Below are 27,823 nucleotides of genomic sequence, written 5' to 3' on the forward strand. Positions count from 1 at the left end.
AGTGCATATCTCAAGGGGAACGGTTACACAACTCGATGCTGTCCATCAAAGAAAATACGATAAACTGAAGTGGAGCCACAGTTCTGGAAACTCCAACAAAACAAAATGGAGAACCCAAAAGCAGAATTGATCATGTCTAGCTCCAAACCAACCTTTATTACAGAGCTGAACTAACAGCCAAGATACCTGCTCCTTCCACCTCTGTTTCTTTGTGTCATACTATCCTTCAATAAACATCTACACTTTCTGTCCAGAAGAGGACACTTTGGTGCTGGCACTCGCCGATCAATGCCATGCTTACCAGGGCTATGTGGCTGTTGTTCCAAGTGTTGTTGTCAACCAGCGTGGTCCGATTGGCCATCCCTGCGATCTGATAACCGTAGTCCCACCACGACATTACCCTGGCATGCTCGTCTGTGTTTTGTCTCAGCCAGTAGTAGGCTTCCCTGAAGTCATCCAGGATATTGCGAGTGCTGGAAAACAGAGTTCATTTTATTCACATCAGTACAAATATTGGCAAGGAATTGACTGCATCATGATAAATCTGGGCTCACAAACAAAGTCCTTTTTATACTTTCCACTCCCTAAGAGGCATTCAGTCCCTAGCCTGTACTCATGAGCTTAAACTCGTGGACAGCTGAACAGCCAGAAGCTGAAACTGCTTTTCAAGACGTGATTAAATGCATTTCCAGTTGAATATACATTCATTAACAAATTGTATGACCCAAATACCTTTTTTTTTTCTTTTTTAAGCTATTATGCTTACTGGCTTTGGACAGGATTTATTTTCATGTATTCATATTAAGTATTTTTTGAAATGTTATGTATTTTTGAAAAGTAGAACGTTAAGACTTTTTTTTATTCAGATGACAGTTTTGCCTTAATATAACAAAAAGCAAAACAAGTTATAAACGCAAAGGAACTGGAAATGCTTTTGCCCTATAATTATTTTCAAACCTGTGACACTACTTACCCATCATGGTTATAAGAAGCAAGAACAACGCTAGGGCTGGAGTACGCATTGCTCGTTACCCACGTACAGTGGACAGCAAACATCATCAACAGCATCAGCATCAGCATGGTAACAATGTTTTTGATGTTGGGCCCTAGTCCTTCTTCTGTTTTCTCCTGCTCAGATACATGTTTTCTCACTTTGCCTGCCTGAACAAACACAAACATAGCTGTTATGGCAAATTCAATCATCCATAGCAGTGAAACCAAAATGGCCTTTCCTTCACTACATGCACTCCATAAAAGCTTTGGGACACTGCAAAAATCAGCAAAGTTCTATTGCAAATTAACTAAGTATGCACAAGAACATTTTGACAACGCAGCAACTTGGAAGAATGGATTATTCCCCAAAATCTTTTCAGAAGAAGAAAATCTGCTATATGTGACCTGGCTTAGTGTGATGATGCCCTTTTATAAGGCGGAGTGGAAGAGAGAGAGACACTGGAGTCTACTGTGAGGAACAGGGAGAAACCCTCATGCACTGGTTAGTGTAACATAGGCTAAATTATAAAAACATGAGTAGGTAACACCATCTTCTTCAGGAATATGAGTACAGAAACACCTTCCCATAAAATACATTATTCTTTAATTTCACTCTGTCTAGGAGGGAATACAAGAGGGAAGCAGTTAGACACTGGGTGACACAAAACCACTGTATTAAAGGAGAGGGAGCAACTGCCTGCCATCACCCATATAGAAAGCTGGGTCAGTACTGCAGACTTCCTTTGGTTAAAGACTCGCTGCTGATCGGTTAGCAGGCACCACTTCTCTACTGACACTGATTTTCTTTCAGAGCATCACTTACAGCTTATTGGAGAAGAGCACTTTGTTACTCTAAATTTCAGATCTTTAGGAAAGTTCCAAAAAATAACAAAGCTTATCTCTATTAAACTCCTAACTTCTGCTCCCTGTCCTCACCTTATCATACAAGTTGCCAGGGTTCCTTTTGTCATCCTCATCGCTGCTGTCCTCTATTGGTGGATTCTCCCTTTTCATATCATCACCCAAGTAACGCTCAAAGACATTAGAGAAAGCAATTGCAGACAGCATACAGACCACAGGAGTCAGAGTGAGCATCAGACGAACCATCACACCAGCAAAGTAAACGGCACTGATTGCATACAGAGCAACTGCACAGGAAGAAAAAAGAAACCTCCTGATGACATTTAGAAAGTAACACTCCCTGTGACTGCACACATACATGCTCACCAGAAAACTATTTTGGAAGTGGGCTGAGTATCTGTGTGTATAAAGACTGAAGCGTGCATCTTGTACTGCTTTTTAATTTACATGGATAATTAATCAATGCGTATCCTTTTTAAGCCTCAAGTCCTTCCTGAAACTCATCTTGCCAACTATTAACAATAACACGACTCCATTTTCATATTCATTAATAATGTGTCAGAAGATCCATTATTAGTGAAATTTAATAGCACACACCAAAAAAACTATTGGAGTAGTAGGTAGTTTCATTTGGTTAGAAAGGCCAAACAAGTTATTAAATCTGAAAAAACAAAGAGCAAGGATTAGATTCTCATATAAACATCAAAATTTAATTTAGAGACATTCCTGAACAAATGGGGGCTTGTCTACATTACAATACAGATACAGAAGATGATACTGCAAGCCCTATTCCTAAGCAAGTTTTCCTGGACAGTATTATTTCCACTCCCTTCCTTTGCTTCCCCTCACCCTTTCCTCCCCAAAAACCCCAAACAAAGCAGCAACAAAACAAGAACAAAATAAAAACCACAGGATTTTCAATATAGGAATATTCACAACACTTTTCATAGGAGAAAAAAACAAGAACACAACCTGCATGCAGTGTTAGGAGCATCTGTTGTTCATGTAATAGTGGTTATTGCTAGTTTGCTACAGCTTGACACAAGCATACACTTTTGTGAAAGATTTGTGATTAGCTGCAGAAATTATTAAGGGGCACTGATTTATCAGGTTGCATTGTATAAGCATTTTGCACCTTGTAGTGCGATGCTATGGCTCTCTGCTCTCACTCATGGCTCTCTTTAAGCTGACTGAGATGCTGCAGCATTAGCAGGCTGAAAGGGAGTCTTGCAGCACTGCTTTTTGCAAGGACTCATGTAAGCAAAAGAGCACAAAATACTCCGAAGTCACAGGATTGAACACAGTAAATGTTCCTGTTGCTCATGGCGTAGTTCCAGTAGGCTGCTGTAATGGACTGTAACCTTCTGCCTCCGTAACAGAATGAGGGAGTGTGCTTCACTCCTCCTTTTGGGCTACAACTCCAAGTTACATCCTCAGAAGCCTCATTCATAGCCCCAGCAATCTGCTCTCAAAGTAAAGCTTCATACAAACAAACAATTTGTTGTCACTGGCACTGGGAGACCCCACGCCTTTGCTTAGGCTTGTGCCTTATCTAGCACTTGCTCCACAGCAAGTGATTCAGTTCACTAAAATAGCTGAAAATCTGTTAAGAAAAGGCACTTTGCATCATCCTCTGTGGTGGGATGACTGCCAGGTACCCAGAGAAGAATCAGGCGCCTTGGACCTGCGTGGGGGAGGGTTGCTGCTCTGAGCTCTTCACCTGGCTGTGAAACTGCACCCCTAACCCGAGGGCTGTGCAATCCACACACAGGAGAGCCACACAACAGCACTGCACAAACGCTCTGACCCCACCTCACAATAAGGCACTCCATCACCAACCCACCCCTCTCCACACGAGCTGCATTTTCATTAAGCTGTAAATACTACTGCATGCAGGCAACTTTGAACATTTCCCCCTCTAACATATCACATTCTAGAAGAGGTTTAAACATGTCATAAACCACCTTTGAGCAAACAAAACCAAAACAGAATGAAGTTGAAGACAAGAGGTTTTGAAACGATTTTGAAATATTTTCTCTTACCAAAGACTCTTTCATCATTGATGTTTTTGATACAGAACCACAGCCCTGCTGGGAAAGTACACACGAGAATATGCAGATCAAAAAAGAAGGAAACCCATGTTGTAGGCTGATGCTCAGACACAGAGGCAATGATCGGGATGTGAATTTTCGCATACCTTTTTTAAAAAAAATTCAGTTCAAATTATTTTGAAGAGATAAAATTATTAAAACTTGTAAGCATTAGGAATTCTGAAATTCATTTCAAAGGAAGCATTGCAATTGAAAATGCTAAGTGCTTTATTTAGCAGAAACCTGATGAAACTTTAGTACCAAAAGATGTCCCCATGTCTTATTGTATGTAGGAAGGATTTTTGTGCAGAGCTATTTCAAGCATCAGTATAAAGGATCATTTCCATACTAATTAAAAGAATGAGAATTACAGGCGCTTTGTTCTATAATGGCTAAATAGGAAGCCAATTTCACCAGAATGAAAACACACAGCTATGGAAGCCGTCGTTGTATTCCAGCAGGACACTCACCCATGACAGCAAATTTCCTAGGATTTCAATAGTGTATTCTGAAAGCCTTTTTCCATACCAAACACCTTCATTTGCTTAGTGCATTAAGCCAAATATTAAATACCAGTCCAGTTACTGATGTCCCCACATTTTCTCAGGTGCTTTAAATCAGGTCTGGTCTACACTTGGAAATGCATGTTAACTAAACACATCGAACACTCAGTGCAGATTACGACAGAATTGGGTTCCACATGAAGAGACAGCTCTGCATACAGCCCTGATCTGGGAAGCTACGTGACCAAATGGTGAGCTATCAAACGTGTCCTTTTCTTCACTGATAGCCAGGTCTCACTTAGAAACTGACGTGTTTTAAACACAATGTGATTCTTGAATGTAGACAAGCCCTCCAAATTTTGATGTTTGTACATGTGTGAGCAGACTGCTTCATTTAGAGGCAAGGAACATCATCTATACATTTTTCAAATAAATGTGAGGCTTCTTTACTGATAGCTATTCTACTACATTTATTACTGGGTTGGTACAGAATCTTTTATCAGCTGGCCTTCGAAGCCTGATAAAAAGCTGAACTGCGAATGTTTGAAGTTCTCCTACCCCTGCCTTTAATCTTAAAGATCTACCAGTTAAAACAAACCTTCAACACATTTATCTGCAGAATACCTTTGGTTTTATTCGTAATGTCCATTATTTAAGTGTCCGGCTAAAGAACTGAGCACTGGAATTTGTAAAGTTAACTAAACCGAAATTTATTTACAAAAACACACATGAATAAACCAAAACTGTTCAGAGTAGACATCTGTATACACAAAACAGATGTATGAACATAATAGACAGGCACCATGCAAGATCATGTGTAACAACTTTGTGATTTCGTGCAATGCTGCGCAATGAAAACAGTGTAAGTTTAAGGTTCTTAGTAATTCTGAAATGTGCCCTCAAGTGTTGATACCACCTTTCGTTATCTTATGCTGAGATGACGTTTCATAGACAAACATACAATTAACATTCTCAAAGATTTCCAAAGAAGCAAGAAATTCAATAAACAAATTTGTGATGAAGATAAAACGGTTGCAAAGACCACGGAACAGTTACTGCCAATGTTCTCTTTAGATAACTGATCAAAATCAACTGTATTCTCATTTACTGAAATACTAAATGGATTTGAGAATGAGGAGAACAAAAGATTATCAGTTTTCAGTAGAAACTATGAACTAATGATAGCTAACATTATCCTTTATCTTTACTTACCCGGTGTCCCACAGAGAATAAAATCTGCCACTCCAAGGAGCGATATAACCTGAAAATGAGAAGAAAGGACAAGACTTTTGCTGCCTAGGTATTTAAATGCAATAATTTGTCTACATCTTTAAAAGAAAGCACAAAACTAAACACCAAAAGAAATTTCATTAAATGTGTAGAATAAGTGAACTAGGCCTACTGCATCAGGTAGCTTAGGATGTCTACCAATCATGAACCTAGTTTTAGTGATGAGATCACACTGGACACGTTCAGTAGCAAGACATACTGAACTATCTGACACCTCCAGAAGTCAAGGTGATGCAAAATAATTAAAATATCTCTCAAAGAATGACTGATAGCAATCTATGTTCTGTAAAGAAGTACCAGAAAAAGAAATGATGTGTGGTCCAGATGTTAGCACCCTGCTGCAGGAGGATTATTAAGAAAACACAAGTGGGAGCTGAGTGCCATGAGATAGATGGTCAGCAGCCTGGATCACACAGCAGGTAAGGAAAAATGGAGGGAATCAGGTTTGTTCTGTGTGGTGAAGCAGTGACACTTATGGAATCTCAGAAATGGATGCTAACACTTTCTGAGAAATGCAACATAAGACGTATTTTGCGACAGACTGAGATTAGAAGCCAAACGTCTTGATATGCCAGTCTGAAATTTTAATTTTTTTTTTTACAAATATTAGTAGGATTTGCTCTTTCACCCTGGAAAGAGAATTATAAACCATCAAGGTTTAGAAGACTTAAAGGCAAATATTGATGCTAAGTAATCTTTTGGAATAACGGTATCATAATTAACAAAAATAAAACTTGCAATTAAATGTCCAAAAAACAGCTGATACCATAAAAAAATCTGCAGTAGAAACACTGCTAACAGGAAGTACAAGAAAGAACTCCATTAATATAAAAACAAGTTAAACTTGAAGAAAGTGGTTGTTTCGTTTGTAAACCAACCAACCTCTCTAAAAAACATAACGATATATGAGGTATATATTAACATCACCCAGTTTATACCAAGCAGAATTCAGTTTCGGCATGGGTGACATTTATATAGGAAAACAGGTGACTTTTTCTTCATTGGAGGAAGAAAGTATGGAGGTAGATGACCAAAGAAATATGTCACAGAATCAGAAAAAGGCAGTGAGGCATGTGAGGAACTCAACCATGCAAAAAAAAGCTTAATTTTGTAAGGCTGAGTAGAGCTATCTTGAAGATTGGAGGCTGAACCACAGAAGAGGAACTTACAGACATAAATTAATTTCAGTGATATAGAAATCAGGTTCAATTATTCAATAAAGTAGCTAACTTTATCTTGATTTATCAGTGGTATACAGAATAGATTAACTATGTTTATCTTCCTAAAGGGCTTCTGCTATACTTATGTTCCTCATTCCAACCTGACTTCTTGCATCATACTATGAAAGAATGAGTCCTGCATGCACACGTTTTATAATGCTCATCTTCTCCCATTCTTCAATTCTAAATGCGCTCTTGGTATTTTGATGTGATATTGATATCTGTGCTCTTCAGCTGATGATCTATTTGATCTCTTCAGCTGATTTATAAGTCTAAATATCCCCAGTATCCTCAAATCCAGGAAAGAATCCTGCAGCCCAGAATGCAGAGTGAATGCCAGCACACAGACACATGAGCTAATATGGGTGCTGGTTTGCTCTGAGGTTACCAACATCTACTTTTGACTCAGCCCAAGTTTTGATTACCTCGGTTACCTGCTCCAAAGAGAATCTGTTTTCATGTTTATTTACCTGTGTATGTCAAATAGATGACACTCAGGAATACAATACCAGCAGCCAGTGAGACGCCCAAGAAGAACAACGTCTGAAACTCTTGCTTTGTTAGCCTGTCTCTCAGATACTGCAAAAATGCATATGCCTGCAGCAATGCAAAAACACCTAACGAAAGACAAACATTTCTGTTTAAATGCTGAAAACAATTGTAAAAGCAATTGGCAAACTTAGTCCCTATCTGGGTTAGAAAAATACACACCATGTATATCCTTACATCTGAAAACCAGTATAAAATTACATTCTGACAAACTGACTTTAATAGTTAACAGAGATGATAGTTCCTCAGTTATTGCAATGAAGTGATTTATCCACAAAACGTTCTTTGCTTATTATGTATTAAAAGCTGCCTTTTTGCTCCCAAAGTAACTTGGGAATAAGGGGGAGAAACATCTGAAAACTAGACTGCATATATTTTGACAAAGGCCAGTTTAATATACCTAGATATTATGAAAAAACAACATGCAGTTCTTGGCTAGCTTGAGTAATGAGCTACAAAGACTCTGGACATCATAAAAAGTCAGTCTAATAAAGAAATGTATGGAAATCAAGTTACTGAACCAAACAATAGGATTTAATGGAAGGAAAAAAGAAACCAACATCCAAGTAACACAATCTGAGTTATACAAAGCTAGTGCTGAAACACCAGAACTTGCTGGGTAAACATCCTGCACCCTTAAAAAGAATAGTTCCAAGTCTAATATGGGAATTCTCTGCTGTTATTTATTTCAATGTATATAATCACATCAATCCAATGATTTCACCACTCAACAGCTAAAATCACTGGTAAAAAACCAAACACATGAACTCAAGCATGTGGTGGTTCTCTAATCACGAAACTGTCATACATGATGTTGAAATTCATTAGTTCCAAAGCCCCAGAGAAGAGCAAAATCTCTGTTCACTACATAATTGTAAAATTATTCTGATGCAAACTATGATATGATAATTTTTACTCTATCCATCATATGCAGAATGTTGAAAGAATCTCAATTAAAATCAAAAACATGCTAAAAATATTTTTTTCTGGTGAATTTTAATCAACATCCAATTGCTCTCCAAAATACATTTTAAGTGACGATATGTAACTGAAACAAGGAGCCATCTAACAAATTAAGCTGTGCCACAAAACCGCTCTGTGCTCCTAATAAATAATATGCATGCTCCTACGTCTAGCAGACTTAGTAAAGGTTACTGCTGTCAAGAAATCAAGATGTCTGAATGCTTAACAGCTACTGAGAATAAGCTTAGTTTAAGAAAACAAAGAATCAAAAAGATTAAAATCAGTAATTTAAAAATCAGCCTCCTATATGTAATCTGTCATCTGTAGTTAACTCACTTTGAGAAATTATCAACTCTAAAAACAAATGGCTCAATAAGAACTGTGTTTACCAGTAACAAATGTTTCAATTATACAACACTTGAAAGCAGCATTATATTGCAATACAGCAGAGATTATCAATGTGTAAAATAAGTGCTTGTCAGAATGCATTAGTGATTCAGCGTTATGGAGGCATTTCACTTCCATTAGCTCACACAAAGAAGGATAATGTGTTGATTGGAAAGAAAACTTCCCTACAGATACTAAAGAGTACCTATTTTCTTCAACAATTTGGTTTGTTAGTTTGTGCCGTTTCTAATACAAGGAAACAGAGTCACAAGGGTTTGAGGTTTTCTTGTGCTGAACAGGCTGTTTGGAAGCAAACAGTTTTCTTACCTGCAGCTGCCATGTGTTCACTTGTTCTAATTGGTTGAAATCCCACAAAAGGTATCTGCATTGATAATATTAACCCGACAATGTAGAAAGTGCTATATGCTGGAAAAAAAAAGAGGGAGAAAGCAGACGAGAAAAGTGTGAACAAAATTGTATACACAGTGCAAAAAGCACTGATTCCACAGTAGAACCCATTCCTCATCTCCAAACAAAGAATGACACTGAAACACAACTGTACTGTTTTAAATATTCTGGCCATTACTTGTTTTCCCTAAAAAAACACATGAAGCAAAGTAGTGCTCTTCCTAACTACACTGTTGTTGCTTATTTTTCTTCCTATAGAAGTGAACCGTCTACCTAAAATGCTGTAGCTTTGCAAGTTTTCTCTTCCCATTTGGCTTCCTTATTTTTCCAGAATATGGGTGGGAGAAGAGATCTCAGATAACAAGTGAAAAAAGCAGCTTTCCATATGAGGATAAATTAAAGGAGCCAGGCTGCAAACACACAAAACATTTAAGAGTGCACTTACAGAATGAAAAAGGTATGCTTGTTCTGTTTTTAATACAAGAACAGAGGCATGCCAAGAAACTGAAAAGCAACAGAAATAAAAATGAATATTGAGCATCTGTACTATTAGATCTATACCAACAGTGTGCGCTCATAACCCTCAGAAAGCTGAGGCCAAGAACACAAAAGTATTAATACCACAATTCATTATTTCAACTGAAACGATATTCATGTACTTCATTCTGACAGGATTTGGTTCCTAAATACTCCAAAGTGAGAAGGAGATGGAATGACAAGAGAGAAATACCAACTACGAACAACCGCAAGTCCGCTTACATTGGAAGCAGCTCCCCAGCTCCAAATCCAAACAAGGCTTTCTTCCCTCAGCTGCAACCAGCAATGACGTACCTCCAAGATTTTCAAAACATTCTTACACATCATAAACCACTGGGCTTTGTTATGGCTTCAATCTTATGAGGAGATCCTTGTCCTCATATAATCCTTTACTAAGACAACTGGTTTGGGACCCCATCATATACCATTGGTATTATTTTTGTTGCAGCTGTGTACTACACTCCTAAGATACTGTATGCTTTGCAAAGATCACAACAATGACTGTCATGATGCTTCCAACCACTTCCAGCTGTCTTTGCTGCCGAATCCTTTGAAGCATCAGTATTCTGCTGCTTGGCCTCGCTACCCCTCTATTCCCTCTTTATGCCACTGAAATGTATTTCTGCCGTAGGAAACTTCATTTTTGAAGAACTCACTACAACATAAATCACTTATTGTATCATAAAAATGCTGCAACAGTGCCATCCTGTGGAGGTTTAACGATGGCATAAATCACTAGATTTCACACCTGTTAGACCATTTTGAAGAATCATTTTTAATTCTACAACTGCTATGCTTCATTTGCCCACTTTATTCGCACCCCTCAAAGCCCACTTCTCTCAAGCAGCCATCACATCTGCCTGCTTGGTATTGAAGGAATAGGTAGTCTGGGAAAACTTTTTGAGGAATTCATTACATGAAGGTGATACTGCACCACAAACTACCCATGTTCCTGTGCAAAGACTGCGCAAACAGCAGAATGTAAAACCAAGAATTTGATTTGGATTCCTGAAATGTATTTGATATCATGGATGCCCCATCCCTGGAGGTGTTCGAGGCCAGGTTGGATGGGGCAATGGGCAACCTGATCTGCATCTAGTAATTTAATGGTGGGTAACCCTGCCCACAGCAGGAGGGTTGAACCACATGGTCTCTGAGAACCATTCCAACCCAAGCCATTCTATGATTCTATGATTATAACTTTGATTGGACCAAAAACTGAAAAAAACTGACCTTCTGTTGGATAAAATAATTTCACACAATTTCAGTTATTGTACACTGTGCAAACTAGAGAAAAAAAACTACTAAAACTACTCCAGAGGATACAATCAGCAGTTTTCAATTAATGGATTAGAATCACCAGAAACAAACACTTATTGTCTTAAGCTTTACAGTACTTCAGTAGTTAATAAAAAACATATGATAAGACACAACACAGAAGCAAGAAATTTAGTTTTATATGCTGGCAGATCGCAGAATTGTTTGATTAGACTAGATGACCTTTGAAGGTCCCTTCCAACTCCAAGGGATGCTTTTCTGCTCCACCTACTGCAGGGAAACCTGTTTTTATCAGAGGAGTTGGAATAGCTGATCTCCAGAGGTCTCTTCCAATCACGACAATTCTGTGATTCTGTGATTACAGCTAGATAAGGTTGCTCAGTGCCTGGTCCAGCCTGACCATGAGCATCTCCAAGGACAAGGCAGCCACCACAGCTCTGGGCAATCTGTTCAGTTGCCTCATCACCTTTATTGTAAAAAAAATTCTTCCTTATATCTAATCTAGATCTCCCCTCTTTTAGCTTGAAACCATTTCCCCTTGTCTTATCTTTAAGGTTTTTTCTTTTGAAGTACACAAAAAAAAAAAGAAAAAAGAAAAAAAAAAGAGTAGGTTGAAGTGAAAATTGCCAAATCTCCCAAGCACACAAGGCTTAAATCTACATCAGTTCCTTTCCAAACGTAAAACCATTCATGTTTTAAACTTGTGAGAAACTACAAGAGAAACTATACATAAAATAATAGAAGATAACACCCTGCATTCAAATAAAGAGGCTATTTTTCTAAAAAGCATGCAGATTTTACTAGCTACTGTCATCTGTCAATAGGTTACAAAACAGTTATCGCTGCACATTGGTAGCCTTCAGAAATAGGAGACTCCTGCATGCACACTAGTAATTGCGCATCACATACGCTCCAAAAATATCCTCCCTACTTCAATGAGCTTTCATCTTATCCTATCTGAATATCTGGCAGTGAAACACACTTCCATTTCTACCCAGAAATGCTTGAACATTCCTATCAGTTTTTACAAAAACATCCTGCTAAACAAACCTAGAACATGCACATTGCTGCAAGATGCACAGACATCTGTAAGGCTTCCTATGGACGTTTCAAAAAACAAGAGTACTTATGCTTCATTGTTTCTGGTTACCACATCCTTTTAGGATTTTATAACAAATAACTTTCATTTTCTCTTGCCTAACTCACAGAAGCTGAAAATGAAAATATTTAATGAAGTGATTTTAAAAGAAAAACAACACAGATTGCTCTCCCCTGTAACTATAAACAAGTAGTCAATGAAAAAGTTCACAACTACTAAAATTGAAGGTGGGTAAGAATTTCCTCCCTTCTTTAAATTAAATTTTAGATTCTGGATTATAACAATAGATAAGCAAGAAGCAAGAAACAAATATCTGTATTAGGGTAAAAAATGAAAAACAGAATGTGAGTAACTATTATATATTTGAAGCACTACACGCTATCTGTAAATATTCTGATTCCCCTAGTAGGTTCCGAAAAAAACCCAAAAAATTATTAAAAATACTAAGAGAAAATCAGTACTAAAATGGGTGACAAATATACGTTAACTAACACAAGACATGACACTACAGTTCAGTGAATTCTATGCTCTCAAACTATCTTCAGTAAAGGTTTCACACAAAGGGATCAAAAACCTTTCCAGCTACCTTACACATTTTTGAATCCTTGAATTGCTTGTTTCATTCACAAATCCACACCACAGCCAACTGATTTAATAGGTAATATCTCTCAACTGTTGACACAGTATGTAAATATCAGGCAAATCAAATAAAAAAAAAAATTCTCCTAAGATTGCTATCCAAACATTTCTGTAACTGGCAGTAAGGTTGACCCATTAACCCAAGAAAATGTAAAGGAATCAAGTGGAGGTGGCAGACTATTGTGCTGCATGTGAGTCCAGCCTATATAAAGCTTATATGGTTGCTTAAAATTCCCCATGTCTTTTCCTGTGTAGGTCACAATATACTGTAACATTTGCAAAATTATTGCTTGCAAAACGTTTTAAAAATAGCAGCTGTTTTATGTACTAGGAAAAGAAAAAAGATGAAACTTTCTTTTTTATTTAGAATGCACCCACACAATGTACAAATTAAATGCACTAACAGGATTTTAAGAATATCAAACCATCCAGTTGTTTCTTTTTTTCAGTGCACCAGAAAGTAGAAAATGAATTAGCTGCAATGTATCTGAAATTTTGGAAATGTGAACAGGACGTCTTAACTCTCTACTGTTGCAGACAGCAACTGACTATAGTCAGTAATTCAATTAATGAAATGCAATTTGATGTGCAATTACTTCATTCCCACCTAATACAGAAGACATCAGTGTAATTTCATATCTCATGATCTTGCGCTTGACAATGACTGTTCAAAGAACAAAACTTACCAATGTAGACCCTCCTGCTGTACCTCTGCATCAGCAGCAGAACAAACACATGCAGTGGAATAAGGTTGATGATGAAAACATAACCACCCCATGCAGAGACCTGTGAGAATTGGAATGGGAAATCAGCTGCAAGAATATTTATGACAGTCAGTGCTGACAAGAAAACACAAAAACCATTTAGACATGAAGTCAGAACTACTGGTAATACCAGAATCTTTCTCAAAACGTTCCACCAAAGGAAAGGAAAACAAAATATACAACCCCCCATAAGCAGTAATATCAAAGCATTAAAGACATTTGAAATGGGCTACTGCATTTTCATGCTGTCTTGCTTACAGCTCCACAGCTCCTCCCAAGATAACTTGGGCTGGCTGGCAAACAAGAATTTGATGCTGGGGGCTTTTCCTCCCGGTGATGGATGCAGCACATGGCAGCAGCAGTACTCCCACCTGGGATTTGAGATTTCCATTCGACACACAGTAAGCACGACGCCCTGCACTTTTTGTTTCCATCCAGAAAGAAGAAAGGGAGCAAGGAACACTGGAACCCAACAGAACTGTTGGGACAACACAGCAAAGGGAAGTTGCAGTGTAAGAAAAGAAACAAATGGAAGAGGGCAGATACACAGGGAAGCAGGGCTGAGCACTGTGGAGTGGCGTACAGCAGGATCAAGGAGATTGTGAACCTGTACAAACTGCGGTGCTTGAGAACTACGGGTAAGATGTACTCGGAACTGAAACGTTGCAGTGTTATCGTTGTATCACTCGTTGGTGTAGATAAAGAATTAATGAGCTACTATTAAAATATGTTATCTAAATTTTTAATACATTAAGAAGGGCTAATGTTGACTAGGCAGTCTGTATTTAACATGTTCTCTTGTCAAACTGCAGTCTAGACTTCTCCCATATGTACCATGCCTACCCCAGATCTTCATTTTCAGAATGCAGCAGCTATGTGGTTTTTACTTTAATTGTACTCCAAGGCTTAGTTTCATGCAGGTATTTTTAAAGCCCTAGAATCCAGAAACCCAAATATCTATATTTGATGGAACAAATTCTAAAATAAGGGCAAAGTTAAATATTGCTTTCTGATACTCCAACTGCAAACCAGGCACTTCAAAATTTGGGGTGACTGATTTATACAATGAGAAACAAGTAGAAAATTTGAGAATTTTCTAGGAAATAATTTCAGATTATTGTCATTCTACTGCCACATCACTACCATGAGCTATCATGTTTTACACAGGTGTGTGCAACTGCTGACTCACAGCCTGAAGCACTGATTGATCACCTGAGGCGAGCACTGAGTCAGCCATGGAGCACAGGTGAAGGCGATTCAGCTGTGTGATGGAAGGGCTGGAGCCTGGCTGCACCTCTCCTAGACCCCCCTGGACTGCCAGTGGGAAAGGATCTCTGCTGGAGATCCCTCCTCTGGAGTTATGCAGTGAGCCCAGGATGCAGGTAAGCATTCTATCTATTCTCTTTTTGTTATTATAATCTGCTTTGCCAAACTCTCGTTTATTTAATAACTGTAACACCTTTATACTCATTGACTATACAGTGGGCAATTTCATATTCTGAGAGAAAATACTATACAAAGACAGGTAAGATAAGAATAGAATGAGAACAAATGTGTAATTAGGACATTGCCACGTTCTGGCAAAGGCTTCAGTGATGCACATAGCAAGTAGCCTGCATGGACTAGAGACTTGTATTTCTAATTAGCATTTATTTGCTAATACTGAACTAGATCTACACTGAAGATTGTACTGGAGGTTTTCAAATGTTTCCTTGCAGAGTTGCAAGTAATAGAAACATGCCAATACTCTGAGTACTCAATTTAAAGTTTTATTTTTTTCCTTTGTTATTACAAAGCATCTGAAGTAAAAGAAACTAATGTTAAATAAAAGCTAAAATATTTAAATGCAAGAAAAAACACTTCATCCTTATGGAATGCAACGTGATATTATGAGTCAAATCACCAGAGTTAGACATGTACCTTAAGCAGATTCAGATATAAGTAAAGCTTCTTTCAGTTCATGCGATATCCATCTCTCATACAAGGAGCAGTTCCCCACATTCCACAAGCATGGAATCACCCTCGCTACCTCAAAACTGTCATTGTTTAACTTGCATTGAAAAGATCACTCATTCCACCAAAGGAAGACAAACTAATACTACATAATGCATACGATGATGATGTTGTTCTAGAAATTTATGTAAGCAAAATGCCAAGGAGGGCATCTTTCTGAAATACTTCCTCAAAAAGAAACACAATATATGGAAAGCCACCAAGAGAGATGAAGCAGGTGAGCTCTGTGACCAACCAAATTCTCATCTAATCACTGACACTAATTTATAGAGAAACAGATTAAGCTTTTAGCAGTTGGCATTGCTTTGAAGGAAAATGAAAAGAATAATATATAAAAGAAAATGAACATTAATTTACATTAAGGACTGAGCGTCATGATGATGACATTGATTCTTTAAATTCTGCCACATGCACACTCAGGACCATATCCCTTCCTTCTTGAAAAGTTCCACGGACCAAGATGCTAGTCATACTGAGATGAGAATTGCTGTTCTGTGACTTTTTTTATCAGTAAAAGTGAAGAAGTGTCTTATTTGCTACTGCTGTGGTTTAACACAGCGAGCTTCTTACCAAAACTACAGGTCTTCCATATAATGCAACGTAAATACAAATGTTATGTATAAAAAAGATGCTGTTTGCTGACTTAACAGAAAAGAGGAGAAATGAGAGAAAACAGATGCACTCCCAAAAAAAACAATTAACATTAAAGCTAAGGAAATGTAGGCAGCACCCACAACCTCTGAATTAATGCTCTACTTTAAATTAAGGTATGCAAAAGAATTCTGAAATTCCTTTTTTTTTCTTTTTCTTTTTTTTCCCCAAGCCTGGCTATCTGCCTGTGGAAAAGGCAGTGTTTCAGGCCTCCATATTAACACCACCAAGCACTTATCCCAACTATCCCACCACTGGTCGTTCTGAAGCTAATTTATTTATCATATAGCCCCCCAAAATGTTTATTTGCTAGAGGAAAAAAGGCCTTTGACTGATTCATACAGGATAATACTGTGAATCTAACATTTCAGAAGGGGAGGAAAAAATTCTATTATTATTGTATGTAACATGTACAATATGTACATATTGTATAGTACGTACACAGTAATAATGACACACTCCACCTTCTATCACCTGGACCAAACCAGAAATTCTGCTGAATCAGAACATCTAATTGCAGCACAGGATGAATTTGCAAGAAAAGTTACTGTATTTTGTGTTTTACAAGAACTTTCACTGTACTTAAACACTTAAAATTTCAAAATATTTAGTATTTCTTCTAACATATACTTAAGGTCTTAATGAGACAAAGGAGCAACTTTACGTTATGGTCCCAACAAAGATTAAAATCTCCTCCTTCTGTCCTTCACCAACACATGAATTAAGTCCTACCAAACAATTTACTTATTACATACAAAAGGCTTACCATGTAGAAGTAAGATAGACAGCAGCAGATTGTCCAAAAGACTGACCCAGTTTTCACTGACTTCACCTTTAAAAATAATCAAGTATAGTAAACAAATATTGGACAATGATACAAAATTCAATTAAAAAAAAAAAAAAAGCTGTCAAGAAAAGTTCTTGGCATGAGACCCAACTTTGCAATTATAAAAAGCTATCCCGTGATTTTGAAAAACTCATTTAGGGTTAGTGAGAGCATCCAGATTTTACTAAAGGTACAGCAGCATCCACGAACTGGCTCAGGAATATGACTTTGTACAGAACAGATAGTGGTGAAATACTGGCATTAAACAAAGCCATGCAGTTATCTGTAAAATATTCTGCAAAAATTTATGCAGAACGCTATTGGCACTATGCAGTCTAGTTAAATGCGGGAGTTCCACTAGAGCAGATAACTGCTATTGTGTCTTAGTTATTAAAAAGTAACAACACAGGTTGATTCTATTATTATCCAAACCAATATAACTTTACAACTGCAATTTAAATTCAAATTAAGAAAACATAAAAATCATTAGCAGGCCTTTCTTCAGAACCTGCGCTTAATTATCACCAGTAACTTAATCATGAAAAGCTTGAATTTCCTTCTATTATGTTCTTACCAACAATATCCCAAGTTTGAAATATTCCAAAGCTAAAAAAATCTGCAAGTATGCATTTGTTTCTGGAAACTAGAATTCTTGACAAATTATGGGAAGAGCTGTAATGACTATGTACATAGTCCCTATTGAAGACATTCTGTGCAGCAATTGCATGCTTTAAAGGACAGCTCAAGGAACAGCACTGCTGTGTCCACGTTGAATTAACAATATGACTATGTTCTCTGTGTTATTTCCATAATAAATAGAACAGTCCCAAAAAACTCCAGCTTGCCTAACCCCCTTCACACAAAACAATGCGACAGATGAAGTTCTACATGCAGACTAAGGAGTGACAGATGAAGTAGGCTGTTTAAAAGGCATTAGACTATTGAACAATTTTTAAGCATGCAAGCAGTATGAATATCTTGCTCCATAGGCAGCTTTAGGTATTAAATTTGAATACTTAAGTCAATGTCTAGACATACAGTCAACAGCTTCTTCAGATGAGCCTCCTTAGCTGAGCTGGTGAAAAGCTGTAGACTGCAGGTTGTCGAGTCTGAGCTCACATAAACACCAAATACCTCTAAACCAAAAAATGAAAGCAACCCTACTGTTTCTTTAAACTTAGACTCATCATTACTACTACTACTACAGGACAGGCGTATTCCAGTTGAGCAATATTTTCATGTAATAAACTGAAAAGCACTATTATGGAGTGGTTCAGATCACATGACTTCTCAACACTTGCCTCATCCAAAGCCAAAGGCAAGAGAAATGAAAGGGAAGAAAATGAGATTTCAATGAATGCTAAGAAAAATCATTTGGTTGGAGGAGGAACCAAAAAAACGTTTCCAAAGCAAAAGATTCAGCAATTACTTACCCATAAATAGTATGTGAACTGCAGTGCAAAAATAGCTATGCCTTCATTGTCAAATGATCCTGCTACTGATCGAGATATGTAACCTGGAACTATGGCAATAAAACAGGCAGCTAAAAGCCCTGCCCCCTGGTTCCACAGTTCTCTGGTGAGCAGGAAAGTAGAAATAGCTGTAAGGCCGCTAAAAACGGGTGCTAGGAACACGCACACGTCTCTTATATGGACTGTCACGTTAAGCATATTTAAAATCCAATGTATAAGGCCTGCTGTCACCATCAGTCCTGGGTATACCTAAAGGGAGGGAAAAAATCTCGCTGTATTATTGTAGAAAATGGTCACGGTAAGTTTATTTGCATATATTTGCAAGGAAATACAATCATTTCTTAAGCTGATACAAGCAGTGAGCAGGCAGAGTTAATGGAATTATTTTAATACTGCTTTAATCATGTTTTGACAACACTGCTGAATACCCAAGGTTCTTCAAATTTTACCCAAATGCTAACAATTAGATATAATACATTTTCTAAATGAATAAGCAGCACACAGATAATATCCTATCTTCCCTGACATTTATCACATAACGAGCAGAATCTTCAGTTAAGGAATCAGAAACTAAAGTCTGTATGAAAATTTCAAGCCAGCTAACAGCTTTAAGAAAGAACAACGCAACAAAACAAATCCAAAACACAACCAAAACAACAAGAAGCTCCTTAACGTTTCTCAGCCGTTTCCAATTTTCTCTATAATACACCATGTCATTTATTTATTTCTTGTTACCCGTGGAGAAAGCAAATATGCATTGAAGTTTTTAAATTGAAAAATTGACTGACAGTCAGTTGAGTATTCTATATTTGCAAGATATCCATAGACATCTTAGATAGGAAGACTAAGGCAAAGTCCTACAGAACTGAATAAAGATGTCCTCCCGGAAAGAGCAGCATAGGTTCCATGGATTCATATCTATTGTAGAATACTAGAGAACTTTAAAATATTCTTAATAGGGATTGTACCTTTCCACATTTATCAACATTAAAAAAAATCAATATACAGTAATATATTATGGGCTATCTCTAAAACACTAAAACAAATAGTGATCTAATTACAAAAAGCTTTGTAAATGAATGTAAATGGTGTGCTCTCTAATTAAAAAGTTTTAATGTACTTTCAAGGTTAGATGTAGCTATGTTACTTGGAATTACTAAAGATATTCTAGTGAGCTATATTTGTATTCTAATTGATAATATTGTTTCACTTTTCCATTTGGTAATTTGGCATTGACATCAATCTTAGCCCCTCCTGATGCTTCATGTATGTCTCTTGACCACTCCTAGTTTAGTTTCAAAGGGTCTTTATTCAGTGAAACCCTCAATATAAATTCCACATGCAGATGATGCCCACTCAAAATACATAATTGACTTAGAATTTGAGTCATAGAAGAGTTAGATAATTGTTTTTCACTTTCTTTTCTTTTGTATTGTAACACTGTGTAATAGTTTCTCTACAAAGGAAAATCGAAGTTACAGGAGTCATAAAACCCCAACTTATTATTACAAGCTCATATGTAAGAAGGCAAAATTCAGTTCTGTATTTCTTGTTCACAGTAGACTGTTGGATGAGGTCTAATGCATGTTGACTTAATGTCTTAATTACTGCTGCTAAAAATTAAAAACATCATCTTATTCCCTCAACAGCAATGTGACAATTAAAAGTATTTTCGACCAAGATTCTCCCTCTAATGATGTCAAAGTTGTGTTTAAAGTTCAACAACATTACCACAAAGTCAACTTTAAGTTATTATTGTAATACTTACAGTTCCACCAACTATTCTTCCCAGTGGATACCATGCTCTTTCATCAAACCAGTTTAAAAATTCATAAAATCCATGGGATGCAAGATGATGTGTTGATCTATAGTTAAACCTAGAAAAAAAGAAAAGAACAGTGGAAAGGGAATAAAAAATCAAGAATCTTAGGTATAATGTAAGTCCTCTGAGATTTAGAAAGTAAATAAACTTCAACATCTTATTTACTATACAATGGTCCTCTCAAAATCCATAGATTTTTTTAAAGTAAATTACCAAGCTTGCAGTTATTAACAACCACATTGTCTCCATTTCTACAGCCTGTGCACATACACAGGTGAAATGTTACAGCCTTTTGTCGTGGTAAACATTAAACAGTTTTCTAGGACTCTGACACAAAGCCTATGTTAGTTCTGCATTCCCTTTTAAAGTAGTCTCTTCACCAATTTACATACCCTATCCAGAATACCACTTAAGTAAAACAAGACTATGGAAGAATTAATGCAGGACTTCCTTCTGAGTCAAGACAGCTACCCAGCACATCTGCTACTGCTCTATTTCACATAATGTTGAAAGATGAAGTGATGTCATAATATGAAATAAACACACTCTAATTGTTCACTCATTGTCAACCTGATGCCCTCTGCATAAATCTTTTCTTTCAAACAAGACCCTACTAACATAAGATAGAATCTCTGTAAATGAAATTTCAAAGTTTGTATGTATTTTCTGCATCAGAAAATTCTTTGCACAATTAAAGCCCTTCTACGTATGCCTTCACTTCAGCCTTCCATGCTGCCCATATAACACTGACAATCAATGCAATAATTGTCTGATTTTCTGCCAAATAATTAATTCTTCCAGTGTCTCCAACTTCAAGTAGCAACATCTTGCAACTATTCTAAAATTCTTCAAATTAGCTCATGCTGCTGTGAGGCAAGCTGCAGTCTATTTTACCCAAAAGAGTAACTCTTATATGTGCATTCTGGAGCCAAACCAATAAAGCCATAGGTATTAATGTGGAACAGCTTTGAGGAGAACAAAACAAAAACAACACCACAACTGAAAACTGAACAAGCAAACATTCGGCTTACAACAGCCTGGGTAAATGCCACTTCTAAAACAAGCAACTTCCATAAATCCAGCTCTCCTAATAGATATTCCAAATGGTGTTTAGCTAAAGATTACTTTTTTTTGCTAAGGTCAGATGATTAAATGGAAAACTGTAACAGAGAAGAGGTTAGATGGATGGGTAACCCACCGTGAAAGACTTCATTATAGTTTGCACTCAAGACTAGAAAAGCTTATACGTATTTTTTATTTCACCGATTTCCTGAAAGTATCCATTTACATCAGTAACAAACAAAAATTTAAATACTACATTAAGCTCTCCTGTATACTTAGGATTCCCAAAATACCACTGGTTTACTTTGAAATTATTCATTTCAATGCAAGGAAGCTCATGTCACTCAAGACTGCAAGACTCATCAAGCTCCTGCTCATTTAATCAGCAGAACAAGGCTAATATCTGAATGACAACCACAAAGAGGTTAGAGCAGTTCTTGCCTACAAAATGAAAGGATAAAAAGAATTGAAATTCAAATCCAGATGCCAGCAAACCCGTACGGTTCCACTCACTGAGCTATCACAGTATCAGTGAAGCGATATTAAAAAAAAAACAAAACAATAAATATAATAATGCAGTATTTCAGGAAAATTGTCCATCATAATCATTGATATAGGATACACTAACTGATAAAACTGTAGACCTTCTAAAGTATTTAGCCATTTTTATGTAAAAAATTCACATAAATATCAGTCATTATGACCTAGAAATCTATTTATCAAAAAAGCAACGTGACATTTGTTTTTAATAAGCCTGCAACCATTCCCATTTGACTACATTTCTAAATATGAATTAATTCTCCAGCTCTGAATGTCTGAATGGTCAACTGTAATATGATTTACGAAATGCTGTACCTGTAAAATTAGCCTCTTATCTTAGTGCAGTTTTTTGTTAATTTGTTTAGTGCCAAGAGCCTGCAGCATGGTACAAGACAAAACAGGAATTCGCATGCTCTCCAGCCAGTTGCGGTCCTGACTTAAATTGCACTGAAAACCCAGTCAACACTGCTATCCTATCCTGCTAAAAAGGAAACAAGAAAGATAATGCATTTACTAATATGGACTAATGTCAATTTTTTAAGTCATGGCTGGAGCTCACACAGGCTGCAGATGTTTACTCTAACAACATTAAAAGATAAGTTAAAAATGAAATAGGCAGGAATACATATTGACATTCTCCTCAAGTTTCAAACGAGTAAAGCTTCAGAAGTGACTTCAGAGGGAAGAGAACAACTGTCTTGTGCTTTGGCTGCAACCCATTATGTATGTAATTAGAATGAATTACCACTCAAAACTGAAACCCAACGTAACAGCATTTATACTTTTACTGCTTAAGATGAATGAATTTAATCTTCTCTAATACACTTTTTGTTAGATACAAATCTATTGACCCTTCCTTTTGAAAGGTGATGGATTCTTCTATAGTAGGTTAATTTTTCACTGTGAGGTGTCCTATAGGTAGAACAAGAAACAGCCTTCAGACCAGAGAAATCTAAAGAAATAGTATTTAGAAGCTTAACTGCAGAACCTCACTGTGACTTCAGGAAAAAAAAAAAGCACTCACTTCCCCTTCCATCGGGTAACTTGCTAGCAAAAATAAATATGTGGATATAAGCATAAGCATACATAAGCACACATCTGCTGAGTAATGCTGTGCAAGGACCAACTTTAGGCGCTGACAAAGCAGCAGTGGTGGGCAGTGTACCAGAGAGCTGAACACGACACCCAAATTATGCTTTGATACTGCTTCCCTGCTTCATAGTGAACTGCTCCTACAAGGACAAGCCTGAAGCTTGTAAAACTGTTTCCCTTTCATCAGAACACAGAGAGATGATAACAGCATGTACTGCAAACAATACTCCAGATGGTTGTGGTCAGCAGCTCTTTGTCCAAGTGGAGACTGTGCACAAGTGCTGCCCCAGGGGTTCTCTTCCACATCTTTATCGGTGATGTTGAAAGTCCAGTGGGATTAAGGGCAAGTTTGCTAATGAAACCAAGTCAGAAGGAAGAGATGACATCCGGAGGGACGTGGACAAGCTTGAGAATGAAATGAGATTCAACAGGGCCCAGTGTAAGGCATTGCACTTGGTTAAGGCAACCCCAGATATACGTACAGACTGGCAGAAGAACTCACAGAGAGCAGCACTGCCAAGAAGGACCTGGTGATGAAAAGTTGGACATGAGCCAGCAGTGTGCATCTGCAGCCTGAAGGCCAGTGGTATCCCGGGCTGCATCAGTAGAGGGGTGGCCAGCAGGAAGAAGGAGGGGATTGTCCCCCTCTCTTCTGCCCTTGTGAGAGCTCATCTGAGTACTGTGTCCAGGCCTGGTGCCCCACTACACAAAGACATGGAGCTGTCAGAGTGGGTCCAGAGGAGAGTCACAAAGACTAGCAGAGGACTAGAGCACCTCACCTACAAAGAAAGGCTGAGGGAGCCAGGCTTGTTCAGCATGGAGAAGAGAAGGCTGTGGGAAAAGATCATAGCAGCCTTCTGGTACTTAAAGGGAGCTTATAAACAGGGGGAGACTAATTTTTTACAAGGTCCGATAGTGATGGGATGACTTTTTTTATAAAGAAAGAGAGATGTAAATGAGATGTTGAGAAGAAATTCTTTAGTCAGAGGTGGTGAGGCACAGGCTGCCCAGAAAGGTTGTGGATATTCCATCCTTGGAGGTGTTCAAGGCCAGGCTGGATGGGGCATTGGGCAACCTCATCTAGTGGGTGGCAATTCTGTCCACAGCAGGGAGCTGGAACTCTATCTTTTAAGGTCCCTTCCAACCCAAGCCATTCTATGATTTTACGATCCCACAACACTCGTGCCATCTTGGTACTTTACAGGCTGTGCTAGAAAGTGGTACAGCGATACCATATTTCTACAGATGACACATGCAACCACCTACACGTTCCACAGTGTCAAAAAATCTCAGGGAATACAGATGATATATGATACATATATGATATTTTGCTTATGGCCACATCCCAAAGGTTGGAGGGTGGCACATCTCAGCCCTAGTATCCCCATCTTCACCAGTTCTTCTATCCCAACAGACATCAAGGACTTTTTCCAATTCCTTTCCTGACTGGACAGAGATCAGGCACACCAGGACTGGAGGAGGCTGCTGGTTACAGTGACTGAATAGTATGTAGTACTGTGTGACAGGATCATCTTAAGGAAAGGATCCCTTTTCTCCCTCCCTCAGCCACCTGATCTGGAGATATGAACTGTTCACCCATCTCGCAAGATTCTCTTCCTCCCTTTGAGGCAAGTGAGTATGAGAAGAATGAAGAAGATTATGTGAAACGCTTGTCTAATTAAGAACTTATCTTGAAAGCCTGAGGTGAACATTCACGTTCTCAACCCACACTGTGAATAAGATACACATTTGCTATCAGTTAGCAAAGAGCTCTTAAGAACTTGACTGACTGAATACTTGTGTGTACTGACTTTTCTTATTTTAGCTGACATTCTATGAGGAAAATGATGCTCTGCTGTTCTCCTTGCCTCTTTCTATCAAGTCTGTAGTTTGAACTATCTCCTCCTCAGAGCTAGTTTTTGAAGGAATCAAACAATCCTCTTGGTACATTTCAGAATTAGAAGTCTCAGCCACCAAATTAGCTTAGTTTGGACCTTTTGGGGAGCACTCCAGCTTCACTAAGATGATGCTCTATGCATGGTACTATTAATTTCTAGTGATATTTCTGGCGATCTTCTGGCAACTATTGAAGATATCTGTATTATGATAGGTAGAGTGAATACCTATATTGGAGAAATCTATATTATAGTAAGTACAGCAGAAGACTAAAGAATTGTTAGGAAGCATGGTTCTCATTTTCAAAGCATATTTTAATTTCAGCTTGCAGCTGAGCAAAAGCAGCAACAGCAAAATAACTGAGCGGAGGCAGCATTTCTAGTAGTAGCAAAATTAACTTGAAAACTTTACTAAACAGCTTGCAATACAAAGCCTGTGAGAATTTTCATTTACATATTATGTACTGCTAATACCAAATCTTAACTAACTGTTCATACTTGAGCTTGATTTTTATTCCACTCTGTGAACGGCTTCTTTAATGGAACAAAGTAATGCTGTAAGATGATTAGTTAGTCCTATTCACAGCGATGACTCGCTATATCCAAGAGCTATGGAACTCTGCAGCACATCACAGCAACAATTACTGCTATATTTATAAAGAGACATCTTCAGCTTTGACATTCCTAAGTTGAGTACTTCTTTGACAAAAGTACTATTTAAGGAGAATACACAAGAGATGAGAGCATGTGTGGCAGCAGTGCAGTTGCTTCATCCAGATCTTAAAAACATTTAAGGCAAATTACACTGACAGTGGTGAAACTCAGTTGATCCTCCCATTACAACAGAGGCAAAGATCATTGCTTCTTGCAGGAAGGCTGCTGCCAAAAATGCTACCAACTTCATGCTATTGATGTCCCACCATCTAGGTATTTTATCTGGCATTTATAGTCATTAGAGAATGTGTTATATCTCCTTACCAGAAGAATTTGTTGACATAATTCTAAGCCTGCATTTATAAAGGCTTCTGGGCACTAAAAGTCTTCAGCTGCAGGTGCACAAAATGTTCACATCTGCATACTCAGAAAAATGACATGATACAAACTAACTGTGAACACTGCAAGTTATCTAAGCAATTCTAGAAGTTAGATTTTAATGCAAATGTGGAACCCATTCTGCAATACAGCATCTAATTAGAGACCACAAACCTAGATTCTTGAAAAAGACTGACTCCAAATCTGACATATGCTTTGCATCTAAAGGAAGAATTTATTCAGTGCAACACTTGCATGGAAAAAACTAACGAGAAAGTTCAGTTAACTTCCACTGAAGTGAAAAAAACATACACAGTATTCAGTATCAAATTTTAAAACACCTGCTTGCCTATACATTATACGACATCATGATGAAAGTCTTATTGTGAAGCCTTTATCTTCGAATTGAGAATTAGCACAATAAAATTTCCTTTTTTTGTTGTTGTTGTTTTAATGGAAGTACTGTACTTTAATCAATCATGTAATGATTCAACGCACTACACAGCAGTATTATTTCTCATCAAAAAAATGCTTACTTGTGCTGAGTTTATATATCTGGGAGAGTGTACATGGTCATTTAAGCCAGTTTCAACTAATCAATCAGAATTTTGTACCAGAAATACCTACTGGCAAACATTCATGATAGCTAAAGAGCCTCTCCTCCTGCCAAAAGCAAGGTGTTACAGACTTCACATTAAGAACTGAGAAAATATGTTCAAGAGCAAGAATCAGACAGATTGTGGGTGGTCCTCAGTTCACCTGAGCCAAGGCAGACAAAATTCTGCAAAATGGAAGAGCAACCAGGCAATTTCACTTCAGAACCCCCCCCCGTGTTCCTTCCTTTGCAACTTACAGATGATTGTCCGCTGAGTGATTTTATTAGGTCTTAAATTTAATACAGATATAAGGCACATTCCACAAACTGCCCCCATTTGGAACATTCACGTATAATCAAGTGCTTATGTGATCACAAACCTTTTTTTCTGGTGGTTTCTTTGCTCTCCTGCCACAGTTTTGTTATCACTTTGCACACTCAACTGGAGTATCTGCACCTCACAGGAACACAAACACCCAGGAGTCGTGAACATGTTAACTCTAGCCAGTCTGTCACTGAAGACATAGTACATGTTCACGTAGTTACTACTGAAGTTGATTGAAAATGCTAATTATTAAGCTAAGTCTGCCAGAAAGTAGAAGTAATAGCTTTGACTGAAGTAGGGTTTGATAATGTCATAATTTTATCCTTTCTGGAGGGTTAAGTAGGACTTTTTTTTTTTTTTTTTTATGTTTAAGTCTTTATGATTTTATCTCAAAAGATATAAATATGTAATTATTCTTGTAGTCTGAGATAAGCCTCAACTAATACCAAGTATGTGGGGAAAGTTCTCCTGAGTACCCTACATTTAGATAGACACAACTGATCTGTGCAGTTTTTGTTGCAAACAGAGCCATTTGAAAAGAGAAATACACATCCTGCAAGTTGTTGCTTACAACTGTCATGTTTGATTTACTGACGCAATGAAATGGCAGGATGAAGTTCTGCAGTGATGTGGCCATGTAAGTTCAGAAAATATTAAGGAACAAGTTATTTGTCTTTTTTTCCTGTTGCTGGAATGCAGTTTAGCAACTTAGCTCCTCCTCTTTGTAGTATCATTAGACTAATCCCTGATGGGGAGGAACAGCAAACAGCCTAAGCGGAAACAAAACCAGACAGCATAACCAGAAGGACAGCTAGTATTTTTCAGGTGCACCATTCAACCACACTCAATGCAAGTCCTGAATACCAGAATGCATACAGAATAATGCATTATGACCATTAAGAATATCAGAACTTTCC

General features: G+C 37.6%; 1 protein-coding gene across 1 annotated transcript in view; it reads right to left on the reverse strand.

Moving 5' to 3' along the window:
- STT3B (STT3 oligosaccharyltransferase complex catalytic subunit B) overlaps positions 1–27,823 on the reverse strand; it is a 48,107-nt gene that overhangs the window by 7,085 nt on the left and 13,199 nt on the right. Inside the window, 11 exon segments of the mRNA XM_042888506.1 lie at positions 302–473; positions 974–1,161; positions 1,930–2,141; positions 3,897–4,051; positions 5,660–5,708; positions 7,428–7,574; positions 9,184–9,282; positions 13,504–13,603; positions 17,012–17,077; positions 18,505–18,792; positions 20,312–20,420. Of these exon segments, the coding sequence (XP_042744440.1) occupies positions 302–473; positions 974–1,161; positions 1,930–2,141; positions 3,897–4,051; positions 5,660–5,708; positions 7,428–7,574; positions 9,184–9,282; positions 13,504–13,603; positions 17,012–17,077; positions 18,505–18,792; positions 20,312–20,420 (1,585 nt within the window).

Source organism: Lagopus leucura, unplaced genomic scaffold (assembly GCF_019238085.1).
Source record: "Lagopus leucura isolate 7727_CA_CO unplaced genomic scaffold, USGS_WTPT01 Super-Scaffold_100157, whole genome shotgun sequence".
Taxonomy (NCBI): domain Eukaryota; kingdom Metazoa; phylum Chordata; class Aves; order Galliformes; family Phasianidae; genus Lagopus; species Lagopus leucura.